The sequence below is a fragment of the Ceratotherium simum genome, chromosome 5, assembly GCF_057802395.1.
Source record: "Ceratotherium simum simum isolate JZ-2026a chromosome 5, ASM5780239v1, whole genome shotgun sequence".
Lineage (NCBI taxonomy): Eukaryota > Metazoa > Chordata > Mammalia > Perissodactyla > Rhinocerotidae > Ceratotherium > Ceratotherium simum.
The window spans coordinates 55,481,584-55,499,981 of record NC_141904.1 but is presented as its reverse complement, the minus strand read 5'-3'; the positions used below and the strand labels follow the sequence as shown (position 1 = coordinate 55,499,981).

Genomic DNA, 18,398 nt, shown 5'->3' with positions numbered 1-18,398 from the left:
AAAAATCAGTTGCATTTCTGTACACTAACAACGAAGTAGCAGAAAGAGAAATTAAGAATACCATCCCATTTACAATTGTAACAAAAAGAATAAAATACCTAGGAATAAACTTAAGCAAAGAGGTGAAAGATCTGTACACCGAAAACTATAAAACATTTCTGAAAGAAATTGAAGAAGACACAAAGAAATGGAAAGATCTTCCGTGCTCTTGGATTGGAAGAATTAACATAGTTAAGATGTCCATACTTCCTAAAGCAATCTATAGATTCAATGCCATCCCTATCAAAGTTCCAACAACATTTTTCACAGAAATAGAACAAAGAATCCTAAAATTTATATGGAACAACAAAAGACCCCGAATAGCTAAAGGAATCCTGAGAAAAAAGAACAAAGCTGGAGGTATCACACTCCCTGATTTCAAAATATACTACAAAGCTATAGTAACCAAAACAACAAGGTACTGGCACAAAAACAGACACACAGATCAATGGAATAGAATCAAAAGCCCAGAAATAAACCCACACATCTATGGACAGCTAATCTTTGACAAAGGAGCCAAGAACATACAATGGAGAAAAGAAAGTCTCTTCAACAAATGGTGTTGGGAAAACTGGATAGCCATATGCTAAAAAATGAAAGTAGACCCTTACCTTACACCATACACAAAAATTAACTCCAAATGGATTAAAGACTTGAATGTAAGACCTGAAACTGTGAAACTTCTAGAAGAAAACATAGGCAGTACGCTCTTCGACATCGGTCTTAGCAACATATTTTCAAACACCATGTCTGACCGGGCAAGAGAAACAATAGAAAAAAATAAACAAATGGGACTACATCAAACTAAAAAGCTTCTGCACAGCAAAGGAAACAATCAACAAAACGAAAAGACAACCTAACAATTGGGAGAAGATATTTGCAAACCATACTTCTGATAAGGGCTTAATCTCCAAAATATATCAAGAACTCATGCATCTCAACAACAAAAAAACTACCAACCCAATTAAAAAATGGGCAAAAGACCTGAACAGACATTTCTCCAAAGAAGATATACAGATGGCCAACAGACACATGAAAAGATGTTCAAAATCACTATCAGGGAAATGCAAATCAAAACTACAATGAGATATCACCTCACGCCTGTCAGAATGGCTATAATTAACAAGACAGGAAACAACATGTGTTGGAGAGGATGTGGAGAGAAGGGAACTCTCATACACTGCTGGTGGGAGTGCAAACTGGTGTAGCCACTATGGAAAACAGTATGGAGATTCCTCAAAAAATCAAGGATAGAACTACCATATGATCCAGCTATTCCACTGCTGGGTATTTATCCAAAGAACTTGAAAACACCAATATGCAAAGGTACATGCACCCCTGTGTTCATTGCAGCGTTATTCACAATAGCCAAGACTTGGAAGCAACCTAAGTGCCCATCAAGGGACGAATGGATAAAGAAGCTGTGGTATATATACACAATGGAATACTACTCAGCCATAAGAAACGATGAAATCCAGCCATTTGTGACAACATGGATGGACATTGAGGGTATAATGCAAAGTGAAATAAGTCAGAGGGAGAAGGTCAAATACCGTATGATTTCCTTCTTTAAGTAGTAGATAATAACAACAATAAACAAACACATAGGGACAGAGATTGGATTGGTGATTACCAGAGGGGAAGGGGGGAGGGAGGAGGGTGAACGGGATAATTCGGCACATGTGTGTGGTGATGGGTTGTAATTAGTATTTGGGTGGTGAACATGATGTAATCTATGCAGAAATAGAAGTACAATGATGTACACCTGAAATTTTTACAATGTTATAAACCACTGTTACTGCAATAAACAAAAAATTAAAAAAAAAAAAGTCAAAGAAAATTAACAATCGGGCTCATATGATGTCCATCTGATCCTTTCTCTACCAGAGCATATCCCGAAAAGTAAATCCATTCCATGAAGATGCAGTTTAGGAGCTGGATAACCTCCTTACACATCTCTCATAGGGCTGCTGTGGTTATTCTATGTAATAAAATAACATATGTAAAGAACTTTTCACGTCACTGAATAAGTGACATCTGTCAGGTGTAGGGGCAGGTGCCATGCTCATTTTTGGTGAATCTCACCCTTCCCAAACTTGAGCTACTGGGACTGATTTATGCTAGTCCAGGGACTGCTCTTGCACTTGTGAGCATCGGGCCTGCTGCTGCTCTCTCCCTGCCCCCTCTGCACCAGCCCCTAGCCATTTCTGACTCCTTGAGCTCCCTCCGAGGGCACTACTTGTAGGAGGAGAGGCAGCTGAACACACACCACAAGATGCAGCACGTCGCAGGGTGATCCCACTCTGGAGAGACCAAGAGACCCAGATTACGGCCTTGGGTGAGACGAGTCCTATTTCCAGCCCATGTTTTTCATTTGTAAAGTAAGGGTGCAGATATTTACAGTCCCTTCCTAATTGTAACATTTTCGTTCTACTCAAGTGCTTGACTAAATAGTTCATAGGGGACAAATCCAACGCAAAAGGTTAAACTGGGATTGCTGCTTCCGTGTGACTTCCGATAACCCACATTCTTTCTCCTGTTCCTACAGGAAGCTGATATCTGGCTAGATCTAATGTGACTGTTAATCTCTGCCTAAGAAAAGCTTCCCTTGAAAACTGAGGGGAAGTAGGGTTCTGAATTCACTCCCCACCACCACCACCACATGCACACCCAATGCGCATTTGAAAGCACACTCACATTGGAGCAGAGGTTCTTTGCCTTTGAGGTAGAGCTTAATAGCTTCTAATTGAGACAGATGACGGTGCTCTGGGTGTAGGTCAGTGTTGCAGTAGGACCTAAGAACATGACATGGCCCAAAACAAGAACATGTAAATATCTGTAGCATCACCTTCCTTTGCCTTTGAACCAGGAGAACTGGGCAAGGGAAGATAGATAACTTGAAATCAAAGAATGCAACAAATACCAAGGCTGATGGAGGATTGTTTAGTTCTTACCATTCGTCTGCCAAAGACACATCAGGGTGCTCCAAGTCATGCAGGCCTGGAGGTCAAGGAAAAGGGGTTAATGAGTAAGTACCACCTGTGTGGGGCACTGACCCCTGCATCCTCTCATGTGCTTCAAATGTTCTAGGGCAAGACCATGGAGTGGGTCAAGGGTAGACATCAACCCCAAAGATATCCACCTGGGAAAAGGAACTCTGAATAAAGGAAACAAGTTCTCTTACCAGGCAGAACCCTCTCCCCACTTCCACCTCACTGGGCCACCCCTGCCAACTCCCCTGGCCGTGTCCCAGGAAAGCCTTAACTCCTTGAAGATAAATGATACACCAGTGAGCCCCAGGAGAGGAGTGTAGCATGATAGTAGAAACACTGACTTTGGAGCCCCATAGAGCCTGAGCTGGGAACTGGGCTAGGCCACTTAATTCCCATGTAACATCAGCATGCTACTTTACTTCTCTAAATGTCAGTCTCTTCATGTGCAAAACAGCAATAATAACTGTCCCTAACTGATGGGTGGTTGTGAGGGTGAAATTATAGGTTGAATGATATGAAATTGCCAATACTCAACTGTTTTTGACCAGCAAAAATTGCTAGTTGTTACAGGATCGTAAGTAAAAAAGAGTCATCAGTTTGGAAAGGTAGCTAGGAGAACTGGGGCTTGCAGGGAATTTGGGAGTTTTTATAGAATGCTCTAGACCACCCTCACTCCATGAAATCACTGTCTTTCCTTGCATCTTCATGTGATTTCATTTTGATGGGTCATCAGCAGACATACACTTCTCAGTGAAGACCTCAGGAACTCTGATGATGCTCATAGCCTGTTTTAGGATGTCAGAGTTTTCCCAAATGACCAACAGCATCTTACTGCACTCAGGATTCCAGTTTCCTCCTCAAATACATATGTATAAAATAAATAGCAAAATTCTAGACCTATCATCACACACTCCTGCTTGATTTTATTGGAAGTAGGGAATAAATTAGATAGAATGTCATCATATATGACCCAAGTGGCCATATCCTGGCTCCAATTCCTACTGGTTGAACGATCCTGGGACTGTTACTTCAACTATTTGAGTTATATCAGTCAGAAGATGCAGGAAATAATGCATAACTCACAGACTCCATGAGAGGGTTAAATGGAATAGTGATTAGCCCCTAGGACAATTCATGTATCCACCCATCCATGCATCCATGTATTCATCCTTTCTTCTCTTTCTCTTTCCCTCCCTCCCAATCTTTCTCTCTCTCTCCTTCCCAACCTTCCTTCCTTCTTCATATCCCTCCTCTCCTTCCTATCTCCCCCCCACCCTCCCTCCCTTCCTTCCATATATTTACTGAGCATCAACCAGGTGCCAGGTACTATTCTAGGCCCTGAGAATACAGCAGTGAACTAAACAAAAATCACCACCTTCATGGTATTTACTTTCTAGTGGCAGAAAAGAAATATGTAAATAAAATTAAAATACATAGCATCTCAGCTAATGGTGAGGGCTATGAAGGAAAAGAGAGAATGGAACAAGGATAGGGAGCACCAAGAGAAGGGAAGAGATGAGGGAAAGAGTTTCAATTTTAACTGTGGTAGTCAGGGAAGGGCTCACTGAGAAAGTGACTTCTAAGAAAAGACCTGAAGGAGGTGAGGTAGAGAACCATGTAGATATGTGGGAGAGAGTACTCATGGCAGAAGGAATAACAAGTGGAAAGGCCCTGAGGTGGGATCTTACCTTTCTGGAATATCGGGTTAAGGATGTCAGTTCTATTTTTCTAGTTTCAGTTCTCATCAACCTTCATCCACAAAGCCCTCTCTGGCTATATTTCATAGGACCTATAGTCAACACCCTGAAGGGAAGATCTTTTTGATTGCTTCCTCTCTGAGTTCCTAGAGCACCAGGGAAATTTTATTGTTCTCTAATTCTCTCAACTCTGATTTTGGTCCTCTTGACACAATGACACAATGACATCTACTGATGATTAATAATGCTGACAATAATGACATAAGCTCTAATTTATTGAACAATTACTATGTACAATATATATAAATGATACAAATCAAGTGTCAGGGAGATTCACAAGAGAAACAATTACAGCAGGCAGAACTACAGCCCATGTCTTCAACCTCAGTAGCAACTCCTTATACTTTGAGCAAAGTCTACCTGTTCACCATCTTTGTAATACCAAGCACTGGCAAAGCATGTTGAAAATTCCTGCATTCTGTGGGGTAGCATTCCTTATGGAAGATTCTACAGAAGTGTGGTTGTCATCCCCAAGAAATTCCTTCCTTCTCAAGAATACTGCAGAACAATAATCACGACAAGACCCTCTTCTAGTTAGCCCAAAGGGAAGCAGCATTCTCAGGCTCTGTTACTCAGCAAAGTTGGCAGGATTGTAAGCCCTCTTATTTACAGAGGACCAACAGAGAGAGGAAGACTGACCTCATTTGTGTGGATAACCAGGCACTCTCCCCCTTGCTGAGGATTCAAACTAATTTCTTGCATAGTGGTTACAGTTAGCTCTGAATTCTCTCTATGTGACCTCTCAGCCTGCTGTGGAACATGCAGGGAGAAGACAGTGACTAAAGAAATAATCCAAAAGACAATGCAGAACAACTCTGTGTGAGTGTGTGTGTGTGTGTATGTGTGTGTGTGTGTATAGAGAGAGAGAGAAAAGAGGGAGGGGCAGGCCCATGTATTGAGGACTGACTAAGGGAATGGACACATGAGAGGCAAATAATCCATTAATAATCTCTTTCTATTGTTCTGGCCATGAGCTATTTCCTCAGGTTGACCTAAGATGGCTTAGACATGAATTTTCTGGCTTCATGGGCAGTGATAGCCACAGATCCACACATGGTTCATAGAACCAGAAAATTCTAGAAGTAAAAAAAGTGATCTCTGAGAACACATCTTGTTGAGTATCTTGCTCAAGTCACAAAGTTGTCTGTTTTCTCTTGCGTGTCTCTGGGAAGAGAGATCATGTGGTTGATTAGCTCTGCAGTGGGCACACTATGGGTTCTGACCAGGTCACGATGACCTCCCTTCAATCTCCTTCCTATTCCTTACAATCTCACAATCATTTGGGAAACAAAACCAACACCTGCAAAACAACGTGCAGACAGTCAGCAGTAAACCAGAAGGCCATCTACGGAACTTCACATCTCAGGGACAACCAATCTCATTCTTCATTCTCCACTACATCATTGGAGTGAGCCACAAGGTGGTCCAGCTTCTGGAAGTTCATCACATTCATTTGTAACCAGCTCTAACCAATTAAAACCTGACTTGTAACTGACCTTCCTGCTCTTGGCCATACTCCCTGGGCACATCCAGAAAGAGCACTGGTCTGGTCCAACTCCTACTCTGTGGAGATGCAAAGTCTAACACCCAGATTGGGCAAGTGACTTACTCAAGGCCACTTGGTGAGTGGAGCCCTTCAGAGGCCAGCCCCACTCTTCCTTGTGAACTGGAGGCCAGCCCCACCCTGCCCTGTGAGCTGGTGATCCTGGGAAAGGTAACTTTTCTGAGCTGCTGGGTTGTTGGGAGATGAAAAGGACAGTAGAGGTGTGACAGCAGTTTTAAAGTTTAAAGAGCTATAACAACTGCTACTATTTACTGGGAGTTTAACACTGCGCCAAAACTCTATGAAGACAAGAGGATCTGGGAATCTCAAGGTGCTACTTACTCCTTCTGACCTATGTAAATCATTTAAATGAGCACATTTCCCTTTGGACCAGGCTGCCATGAAACATGAGGGAAACTTGTGGCTCAACTGTGTAGCAGACTAAGGCTTGCATACTTTTGTTTTCTTTTTTTTTCCCTGGGCTTGAGTTTTTATACCAATTTGTATTTTTCCTGGTAGTGATTTTTATGTACCAGAAGAATATAGTTGGTGGATGATTCCTGTGAGTTGCCTCAACAACTCTGTGGTTTAAAGCAGAATCTAAATAAATGAAATCATAAGGAAGGCCACCATGAGTTGGGGTTCCCACCATTCCGAAACTGGGCAAAGAAGGTAATATCAAGTGGGTAAGTAGTTGAGTCAAATGCCCAGGGACTTGGCAGAGGGTTAGACAGAGGAGCAAGTGCTTCAGTTAATCCATTAGTTGGCTCTGGGATTTCTTCCTACACTAAAGGAGAAGATGGATCAAGGCAGCATCTTACCTTCTTCAACGGTTACATTCCCTCGGAAGAAATATTTCCCATGTCCTCTGGAGAGCGCCACACCTAAACTGTGCAGAGAAACAAAGCAGACCTTGAAATCCACAGCATCGACTGGAGTAGACTTGTGGGCTAACTTTTTATTTTCCATTTTCACATTTCCATTTCATGTTCTGTAAACAATTTTTCCAACAGTTTACTTTCAAAACCCCACTGATTATAGTTGGTGTTGGTTTTTCTTAGGTTCAATCAGCTGCTTCAAAGTAATTTCTGATTGGAAGTGCCAGCAGCAGTTGGCTGCTCTCGTGTGTTTTTAAAGAGGTGTGGCAAACTGCTCACCCTTCTAGCAAGTTCTTCTCTTGGACGCCCTCCCAAGGCCCCGTGCCCTGCTCTTCACTACCACCTTATGCACCCCTGCCTTACATTCAGCTACAGATGGGTCTTTCCAGACGCTAGAGTTTGGGACTAGGGAAAATTAACCCCTTCTCAAGGGCAAACAGGAAAACTTCCCCTACCATTTAAGCGTAGCCACACTATTGTGTTGCGTGCTTCTTTACCCATCCCTCTCCTTAGTCTAATAGATTTTTCACACTCTCACTGGCTCGATTTAAGCTCTTTTCTGTTTTTGCCTAAAGTAAGAGAATATGTTTTGAAAACACAGTCTCTTCATTTGGCAAACCCACTTAGTGGTCATGTGTTCTCTCAATGGCCCTGGTTCCAAATGGAATCCACCCATGCTCCCTCGCAGTATATGACAATAATGCCATAATTTATTTTTCAGACTAATCTATAGCCAGCAAATTCTTTCTCTCCTTAGCTCTGCGAGGCACCAGTTCAGAAACAGGCAGCAGCCCCACGGAAATAACATTTTATAAAAGGTGTCATAGCACCTAGTTAACAGTATCGGGAGACTGTAGAATGCCACATATGCATCTGAAAGCAGGCAATGAGGCAAGGCCATTTTTCAGGATTGTTACAAAGAGAAATAACAGGATTCCAAGGTAGACAAGCACAGAATGACAGTTCAGAGAAATTTAAATGGAAGCACAACATGGGGGGATGGATATACCACCTCCAAGCTTGAAGGATTTTTTCTTTTTTTTTTGTTATGTAAACAAAAGGTGAAATGGAACCCACTAGGCAGCTAGTTAGATGGTTAAGGACCGTGGTAACCCTCTGAACTCGTCTCTCCACCCTTAGTTGGAACCCCCAAAGCTTATTTGCTTGATAATGAGATGCAAAGCAATGACAAATTGAATGAGTTCTCCTAGGTGAGCCTGAACCATCTTCCCCTTTCTGGAAAACAAAAACAAAAGCAGCCTGGGAAAAGCCCCTTCCTCACTCTTTCCGGCCTTTCGGCAGGGTGTTTGGGTATCTTCAGATGATGAGCTCTGAGAGCGTCAGCAGGTTTTGTACAAACACAACTGATGGGTCTGATGGAATGTCCATGTATTATGGTCAGCTCTACCTGAAAGGAGTACCCTTGATGTCTGTATAATAGTAGTCATTTGTCATCACCAAAACCCGTTTCTAGATTGAAAAAAAAAAAAGTCATAGAGAAAAGAAAACACGGTTAGTCTGCTAGGCGAAGTTTTCAGAAATCAATAAAAATAAATGGACACACTATGATCAGGTTAACAGTACTACATGAATCTTATTTGAGATAAGTAAAGACAAGAGAAAAATGATCTCAGTGAAAGATATTTATTCCAGATAGAGCTTTCAAAGCTAATTTTTCACAGTGGTTTGTTTTAAATTAAGCGGCAAGAATGTTTGAGAAAAATGTACCCCTTTGTCCACCGTCTTCTTCACCTCCATGGAAAATTTCCCAGTCTTCCGATTCACCATGGCATTTCTTAGCTAAAATGATAAAAGGAAACTGGTGTTAGTTCTTCCCTGGGTTACCATGTCATCTGGACACCTTGCATCCTCCAGCTTGGGAGCACATTTGATGGCTAGTGCAAAGCAGAGGTATGACAGGGCTGAGCCGTTTTCCCACTGAATCTTAGGCACTTTTGTGGTGTCTGCATATTGCTCTGAGACCTCCAGCACAGATTTCTGAAGAATAAACATCCAATGCTGTTGTACAAGAGGAGAGAGGCAAACAACAATAAATAAATGACTTTCAACTTCAATTTGGGGTGCTCACGTAAGCCTCAGGGCGACAATGACAAAAAAGCCTGTGCAATGTTGATGAATCGTGAGAGTCAGTGTCTGAACTCCCAGCAACCCGCTAAAACACTCGAGAAGGAAGAATGTCTCCCGGGACAAGTTACGTTTTCAAAAAGAGTATTAGTTTGTCATGGAGAAATCATTTTTCAAAACACAATCAAGTTAAAGATGTTTTCCTACACAGTAGTTTAAAACAAAAGGCCAACCATTTGGAAGACAAGGATTAGCTTTTCATAGCATGAATCATCTTCAAATGCTCTCCGAGAAATCGGGGCCATCTAACCGTCTCGCTGACGCTGACGGGCAGTGAACAGGGCGACCTTGTATCTGATTTTTGGAGGTCCCATCTAGGAACAGTCAGCCTCACTCCCTTCCCCCACCCCTGGCTGACCTCTTCTAATTACATGTGGCCCTTCCGTGAGTTCAGAGAAGGACAACAGACACAGTGATGAAAGATGTGCCATCGTGGGCACGAATGGGAGATGACGGGAAGGCCATTTAATAGAATTGGAACAAATGCTGACATGCCACAGCCTGTCTGTGGGGAAAGGCTCTTTCCCAGCCCCATGCCTTTTTTTTTTTTTTATCTTTTCTCCTTTGAGGAGCTTGAATAAGATCTGGCCGATAGAAAACTGCAACGCTTGCAAGTAACCTAAATTTGATTCAGGGCTTTCTAGATTTGGGTTCACATTCCCATCTTCTGTGAGAGACAGTAAAAGCATAATTTTTAGCTGGAGGCATGTATAAAATAAAACATATATTTTACTCTAGATATTTTTTAACAACACATAATGGGCATTTCTGGAAATATTTTCCCATTTTAACTTTTGTGGTTTTGGATGGGGAGAGCTGGTCCTAATTAAGTCTACTTTCTAACTTTTAAGAACAGCTCAATTTATCTTTAACGTGGTTTTCATTTTTCCTCTTTCTGGTGCCTGCCTAAAGCCATTTGGGACCTTCCCCTCTCACATTCCCCAGGCAAGTCAGAGATTAGGTAAGCCCTTCCATGCCTCCGTGCCACCCCACCCCCAACTCCCAGTAGCACAGACTGATCAGCATTGGGGTCTGGGACGGTCCAAGGCCAGGGTCACTGATGCTTTCTGGAGGCAAATGCTTAGATGATTAGTCTAGTCTTTCCCTTTCCTTCAATAATAATGAAAATAGCTTACACTCATTGAACGCGGACTTGTGAGGCAGGATAGCACTGTAGTTAAGAAGTGGACTCTGAAGGCAGCTTTATGACTGTGGACAAATCACTTACCCTCTCTGTGCCTCAATTTCCTTTTCTGCACAAGGGAACTAATGATGGTACTCATCTCATAGAACTATAGTGAGAATCAGATGAGCTAATATTTAGAAGAGTGCCTGGTACGCTCTAAGCATTCAATACATGTAGCTGCCCTCCTTCATCATCACCAGCATCACCATCATCTTCATTACCATCCTCCTCACTTTTCTTTGATGTCAGATCACTTTCAATAGCTTAAGGAATCAGGATTCAAACTTGAGTTTGCTTGACACAGATACTCAAGCTCTAAACCAATGTTTTCAAACTTTTTTGACTGTGAGCCACATAAAAAATACATCTTACTCTGATAGCTCCTATTTTAATGGATTTCGGTGCTCTTAATTGCTGCTTGTGACCAACTAAATGGATTTTGTGATCTCCCTTCAACTCCCTGGGTTGAAAACTGCTGCTCTTAACCACCTGTGGGTTGGCATAGACTGAAAAGAGGCAGCCCATGGTAAAGAGAAGTGACCCAGGGTATCATGGTTCAAGTTTTACCAATGACACATACCACTGTCCTGTAACCTCTCTGTGGCTCAACTTCTTCATCTTTCATTCGTTCCATCAAAAGTGTTCCTGAATAAGGACTCCCAGACCCCAGGGATACTGTCAGGTGCTGTATAAACGGTGTCAATCAGATTCTTAGGAAACTCAGATAATACTGGTGGATACTGTTTACTGAGATCTTACTATGTACTAGACACAGATTTTAAAACCCTCAAAGTCATCTCATACCATTATTATCCCTGTTTTACAGGTGGGGAAACTGAGGCACAAAGTTATAACCACTCACTTAAGGTCACAAAGGGTCTCTGCCCCTTGAGCTCATGCTGCTATATCTGCTTCTCAAATCAGGAGAGAGAGCATTTGGACAAATTTAAAGCATTAATATAAAAACTGCATAGCATTCATACAAAAATAATGTATTGTTATTTTGGGATTTTTTTTTTAATCAAAGAAAAAGTTTTAAACTTGACCACGCAACAGTTTGAGGTTTTAGCTCCCCAGGGGGCTCTCCACAATCTCTAGGACTGTGCCTGGGGCTAACGGGAGGATGGTTTTCTGTCCTCACTGCCAGAGGAGGGAAGGGGGTTTGGGGCTTTTTCAATAGACCACTGGGTGAGAATAAAGCCTTGTGAGGCTGGGGCAATTTAGAAATGCCACTTTTCCATTTTAGGAGACTGAGGTTTGAGAAGGGGAGCAACGTGCCCCAAATCCTGTGGTAAGTCAGTGGCACAACCTCCCCAGGGGCTAAGTTCCAAGATGGTGGAGGTGCCTAGAGCAGAGACGAGAGTGGTGGGGAGTAACAACGCTCTCAGTCCCACGGGGGCTGGAAGGGCATGATCGACTGTGCTGCTCAGAGCTGAATATGCCTTGAACTTGCCACTGCCTGGAATACAGCAGTGAGCAACTGGAGAAATGAAAATGGCCTGGCAAAGGAAAACATCCAGACAAGTTTGAGCGTGTCCATATGTTAGAATACTAGGTAGTCATTAAAAAAATCACATGCGCAGATATTCAGCTTACCACAATGAAAGAAAGGCAAATTAAAACATCAGTGATGTACCTTTATTTTTCCTTATCAGATGTCAAAAATCTGCAAATGGGATAATGCAGTGGACATTAAAGCAGCTTGCACCACAGCGTGGTTGGCATAATAAAGGTCAAACATCTTCAAGCGGAAAGTAGTCATCTGGTGACGGTGATCTGGCTCCCCGCTCTGTGGGAGCCATCCTCCTTCCCCTGGGCCCAAGGAGCACCAAGGTGCTCTCCCAGAGCCCCCACTGAGGCTGTCTCTCTTGTCTGCACCCTGAAGCAGAAGCAGCTTTGCTGACCATGCAAAGCATCCACTTTATTGACATGTGACAGCTGGTGGTCATGCTTCTGGTTCCACTGTGTGCCTGCAGCTCTGCCTCCTGTGTTAGAGGTCACTAGGGGAGCTTTCCCCAGAAATTCATTGATCACCTTAGGTTTCGTGTATAATTATATAATGAGAGCTCGTTCTCCTAATGGTGGTTCTTTATCTGCATCAGAACATGAGCCTCGCCTTTGCCGGTGCACAGGTGGCACGCACTTCCAGTCCCCTAACGACATGCAGTCCTGGCCAAGGCAAGAATGAAAGGGGGAGGGGGAAGCAGTGGATAAACAGGTTCTGTGGTCCCCAAGCAAGCATTCAACCAGAATATGAAAACAGACTCAGACACAGAGCACCTAGACAACAAAATGCTTTCTCTCTCTCTCTCTCTCTCTCTCTCTCACCCCCTCTCTCTCTCTGCTTTGGCCTCGGCTTCCAAGTGGGCTGTGCTTAGTTTGGGGACCCAGGGCTCAAGCATGAGCTGTAGAGACACTGCAGTAGGTGTAAAGAAGAACAAACTAAATGGCCAAAGGACTTAGAAATATGCCCCAGGAGAAGAGGTTAATAGGGCTTTGTAAAGAAAAGACTCAGACAGAGTTTTCCACCAGAGTCTTCTCTGGTGGAAGAAGGAATGTGAGTTGACTGGAGGGCAGAAGAAAAGCGGCTCACACTGCAGCAGAAGGGATTTCAGCTGGACTCAAGATAGAATCGGATGGGTCAGTATTCGCAACAACACCCCAAGGCAAGCATTAGCTCAGCAGCTATGTGCAAGGCACTCTCCATCCTTTCTGTACCCCTCAGGGGAGGATCACACACACATGATGAGGAACTGATAAAGAGTCCTTGAAGACTAAGGCATACCAAAGGGGCCAGACTGCCTGGGTTGGAATCCACATCATGTGCCCGTGGATCATTACAGCAATTCTCTGCCTCAGTTTCCTTACCAGAAAAATGAGGATAGCAATAACACCTACTTCATAGGATTGTTGTGAGGAATAAAGAAGTTGGTCCATATATTGCACTTAGAACAGTGCTGGCACACAGGAAGAGTTCAATATACAGTAGTTATTATTATTTATGTGAGTTTTTTTCTGCTTATAGAAATGATCATGTTCACTGTCAAAAGTCTGGGAATGACTAAAAGATAATAAGAATAAGAAAAAAAATCAGCTTTAAGTCCTTTAGCCATCTCTGGGAATTTATTACCAAAGGATAAACACCATTTTTAAAGATATTTTTTCCTTCCCAGAGGTGATCAACACCAGTGATTCAGACTGGGCTATGCATGTCTCAGAGGCCCCTCCCCTGGGCTCATGGGTCCTGCAAAGATCTGTCCTACTCATTGTATTATTGAAGTGATGCCTAAGTCATCCTGGAGCCTGGGCCAGAAGTCCCACTCATTCTCCTCTAAATGGTCTTTAATTTTTCTTTCTTTTTAAAATTTTAATTTTAGCCAGTCTATTTTGCATGTTTTTTAACGGTATATGTGACCTCACATCCTTTTTGGAAGTACACAGGGTCTACGTGATAAACATGGTTATTGAATTCAACAAGAGCCTGGCTGTCAACAGAAGTAGGATGCTCCTTCCAAGAAGTTCTCTGCACCTGGGCAGACTCATGCTGCTTCTTCCTCAGTGGGCTCTGCTTGCATGGTTTTTCCCAGGTCTTGACCTAAAGCCTGCCCTCTGCTACTTACACGCAAGCCCCAATGGCAGGTCTGTGGGCATGTGGGATCTTATGTAGACTTCACAAAGATGTTTTGTATAGATTCCAGAATTCTCCAATCAATGGAGTGCAAATTCCTAGGAGAGAAATGGTGACTTGGGTTTTCCCAGTCAAACATGTTGTTAGTGAAGGAATTCACGTTTCAAAGGTACCGTGCTCTCAAGGAGCACAACCAAACAGACAACCAGAGACCAATTTGTGCAGAATAAGAGCAATGAACTTGCTGGAGACATGGGAACTCTGAAGGTGGACACTCAGAACCCAGTCCTATGAGTCAGATGACGAAGAACATGAGTACGAGGCTGGGAATCTGATGCTCTGCAGCTCCGATGAGAAAGGAAGACAGGGCAAGGAAACAAAAAGCATTTTCCAAACGATTACTAGTAAAAGGAGATATTAGCTCACTGAAAAGTATCTAGGGCACAGGTGATGACTAGAGTGAGCTGATTAATAAATCTCTTCAAGTAACACACCAAGGAGAAGTGAGTGTAGCTAGTGTAAGCTAGTAAAACTAGCTTAGCCTTAACTAGCAGAAGGCGTGCTTCCTGGATGTGGGGACTCTGAAGTAAGAATGAGCATAATCAAGTTTGCCTTCCATATTAATGAAAGTGGAAAAGATGAAGGGATGGAGAAGCATGTGGACGACAAGGTTCAAGCCTTCTAGGAAAGAAAACAAAAAGGTCCAGTGGAGTCAAAATAAGGCAACTGATAAAGTGAAGAGAAGGGAAAACAATGGAATGCACCCTTCAAAGATTCATGAGACAATTTAACGGCTGTAAGTCCACGGGACATTCATTAATGAGAAGAATGTCACATGAGGATTGATGATGATGAGAATAATACTAATAATAGCTACTATTCATAGAGTGCTCACCATGTCCACACAACGATGCAGGCACTTTTATATCTTTCAATATATTAACATATATAATATTTACAACAGCTCTATGGGGTAGGTACTATTACCATCATATTCATACTGGGAAAAAACAAAAAACAAAGTTGAGGTGCAGAGAGGATAATTGCTTGCCTGAGATCAACAGCCCGCAAACAGAGGGGTGGGATTTGAGGCCAAGCTTCTCACAGCTGAGCTAGGCTGCTTCTTGGCATGAGCAGGTTGAAAAGGCAGCACAGGTACATTAGGAGCAGTACCATCACAAGAACCTGACATGAATCCTGATGACAATGTTCAAAGCACAAACAAAACTCCACCAGGGCACTGAGCTGACACAACGTCGAGCCACTGGCACCTGGGAAAAGAGTGTGGATGAGGAAGTAGCTTTTTATCCAACAGCAAAGCTATTTTGTCTGAAGTTGGGTTTGGAAGGACTTAGTACAGATGAAGAAGAAAATAGGTTAAATTTCTAAAACAGATCTGACTTTTCCATTTTATAGGTAAGGAAGAAAATCAGAGATTGATGCTAGTTGAGACGTCCAGAGTGCAGAGGATGTGAAGAGAAGAAAAGGAGCTGTGAGGCTGGCCTTTTTCTGGAAGGTACGAGAACCCAGCCTGGGGATTTCAAATGGTTCCCCTCAAAATCCCTTTGGAAAGCTGGACAGAGTGAGGGAAACAATGCTGACTCAACAATGAAACTTAAGAAAGAGCCCTGGACAAATCAGGGAGGGCAGAGAAACGTGGCTTTGGCACGGAGACACCACAGATAAAGTGAGGAGCAAGGATCCAGACAGGAACACCTGGGAAGTTATGATTTAATTAAGGACAGTCTACCTGGATTCACAAAGGCAACTGTGTCTAACAAATCTGATTTATTGAGGAAGTAACAAGAAGACTGACGGGGTTAAGTCATGGGCATAAGGAAAGCTTTTGATCCAGTCCCGAAGGCTGAATCTGTGTGGGAAAGAGGCCTGTGCGCTATTGCAGTGTGGGCCCAGGAAGGCGGACAGGCTGGGACTGCCAACCACAGTTCCCTCCTGGGACTACCCAGGAGGAAAGTGGGCCTGCAAAGCTCTGGGCTCCTCTACGAAAACAAGAGCTGTGCCCGTGACGTCCAGGCAGGTGAATTCTGGCCCTGATTTTGCAGCGGGCAGAGCTGCCCGGCCAGGCTCCCCTGAGAGTGGCAGCTCGCATCAGTTGCACCGAGGAGGAATCTGGATTAATGTGCTGCAGAACGGACCAGACCCCGGCAGGGGATGGTTTTAGCAGACTGTGCAAAGCAGGCAGGGTGGCTGGCCTGTCTGCAAGTGGTGCGACCAGCGGGAGAGTTATAAAACTCCAAACTTGGTAAAAGGGCCCATTGTCTCCACGTCCCTCTGGTGGCCAGGTGGGCCTCTCTCGGCTGGCTCCTGGGGCAGCCTCCCAGTACAGAAGTGGGTGCAATGGAGCTCCCGAGTCACCAGGCTTGAAAACAAATCACTTACCACGTCATCTTGGTCTTCCCACTCCACCTCAGAGAGGTCAACGCTGCTATAGTTGGGTTTCCTTCGCTTTTTTCCTTCTTCGTACTAGCAGGGGGAAGAGAAAGAGAAAGAAACTATTTCCATGAGCTCATCAGCCAGGGCAACCTTTATCCTTCCAAGTCCTGTTTCAAGGATGGGGGCTTGAGTGGAGGAGTATCGGTGAGAAACCCAGCAGGGTGGCAGTCCTAGGAGTTTTAATGGCAGGAAAGCAGAGGCCAGATGCCTATAAACATTTGCTCTGAGCTGGGGGAATACACAAGTCAACTCTTTGCTTGATATGAATTTACCTAGTGGCCTCCTTGGCTCTCAACATGCCAGATGCAAAGAAAAATTCTTCCCCCCCTTGGATGGTATGTGTGTGAGAGCGGCGAGACCCTTCTCTACTCCAAAGCTTTTAAAACCCCCTTCATGACACAGGAAAGGGCATCTTACATATGTTTACCAAAAGTCTTGCCGTATCCCTCTGTGTTTTATAGGTCTCCCATCTCCACCTCTTGTGTCTAACATGCCCCATACTCCTTGGCTAGGAAACAAAAGCACTGATCTCCACAGTTGGGTTCGATATCCTGGTAACGTTTCGCAGACACACAGAACCTTCTACTTGTCACACTGGCCACAGCAGTACTGAGCTACACACGGCCACTTTACCCGGAGTAGATGTGGGTCTTGGGAATCACTGCCAGATTTAATGGCCATTAGGGCATTTCTATGGAAAAACTGATGAGTGCGTTAATAAGTGGGGAAGTGGTTTTTGTTTCTTCTCTCTAAATCACTGGTGTTAGTCACTCTGCAAGCCTACCATTTTATCAACCAGACGTTCATGTGTCTCAGGGCCTTTACTCTTGGTTGTTGGGGTGTTTATAACGTAGGAAAGTCTGCCCTCTACTGCAGGCTAAGGATAAGCAACCCTTTCACAAGTTCAGAAGATATGGCTAATGGCATATTGGAAAAAATATCTATGGATGTATAGTTTTTTTATTTTTTGCTTTGGTTGCTAAATTGGTCATCTTTGGATTTAATTGGTAGACTCTAAGTAAGATGCAGTGTCACTCTCAGTGTTTTAAGACCCCAAAACCACAGGTTACCATTTTGGACACTGCTTGGCTACTCTGGAGACAGGTGCTCAAGGCACACCAGGCATGAAGGAGAACATCAGTGCCGATATGTTGAGCCAAGCAGGTCTAAACTGAGCCCCAATGGAATCTAGGGGAGAGAGGCCATACAGTGGGTCCTGTGGGGCTGAACAGGGCCACATGGTTTTTCTGTCCTCTTTTCCTTCCCATCAGCTGCATTTCAGGAATCCTGAGACATCTCTGGAGAGTGCCCGCCCCCACTACCCTGGACGGCCACCCCGCCTCTAAGGGACAGTGGGCTCTGACCACCCTGGTCAACCGTGCTTCCACTCCCTCCTCTCAGCTTTCCAATTAACAGATGTTCATGGTCAGTTTTATGCCATCAGGTCCACTCCAGATGAAGAAGAAGGGAAGTGGTTCCCTCAGAAGCCGCTATAAATGATAGCAGATTGGCAGTTGGATACTGTTATAGAAAGTTCTGTACGTGCAGAGAAGCTCTGGCCCTCACAAGAGCCAGGCTGGAGGTGCTGAGCTGGAGGAACAGGAACAAGGTCAGCAGGGTTGTCACCCTCAAGTCGCACAGTGAGGAGGGCACGACGGGGGAGAGGGCACACGATGCTGACTCAAGATTGTCCCCCTGAGGAGCTAGAGTCAGACATTCTTGGACTTCTGTTCCCTGTGCTAATGGCCTCCAAGTCCCATTTTTAGTAAGAACCA

General features: G+C 43.8%; 1 protein-coding gene across 1 annotated transcript in view; it reads right to left on the bottom strand.

The window, feature by feature from the left end:
* CACNA2D3 (calcium voltage-gated channel auxiliary subunit alpha2delta 3) overlaps positions 1 to 18,398 on the bottom strand; it is an 838,936-nt gene that overhangs the window by 167,039 nt on the left and 653,499 nt on the right. The window contains exons 17-22 of the mRNA XM_087431193.1: positions 16,570 to 16,653; positions 8,939 to 9,010; positions 8,619 to 8,680; positions 7,154 to 7,221; positions 2,994 to 3,039; positions 2,737 to 2,834 (exon numbers count right to left, since the gene is read on the bottom strand). Coding sequence (XP_087287319.1) covers positions 2,737 to 2,834; positions 2,994 to 3,039; positions 7,154 to 7,221; positions 8,619 to 8,680; positions 8,939 to 9,010; positions 16,570 to 16,653 — 430 coding nt within the window. The remainder of the gene's footprint in view (positions 1 to 2,736; positions 2,835 to 2,993; positions 3,040 to 7,153; positions 7,222 to 8,618; positions 8,681 to 8,938; positions 9,011 to 16,569; positions 16,654 to 18,398) is intronic.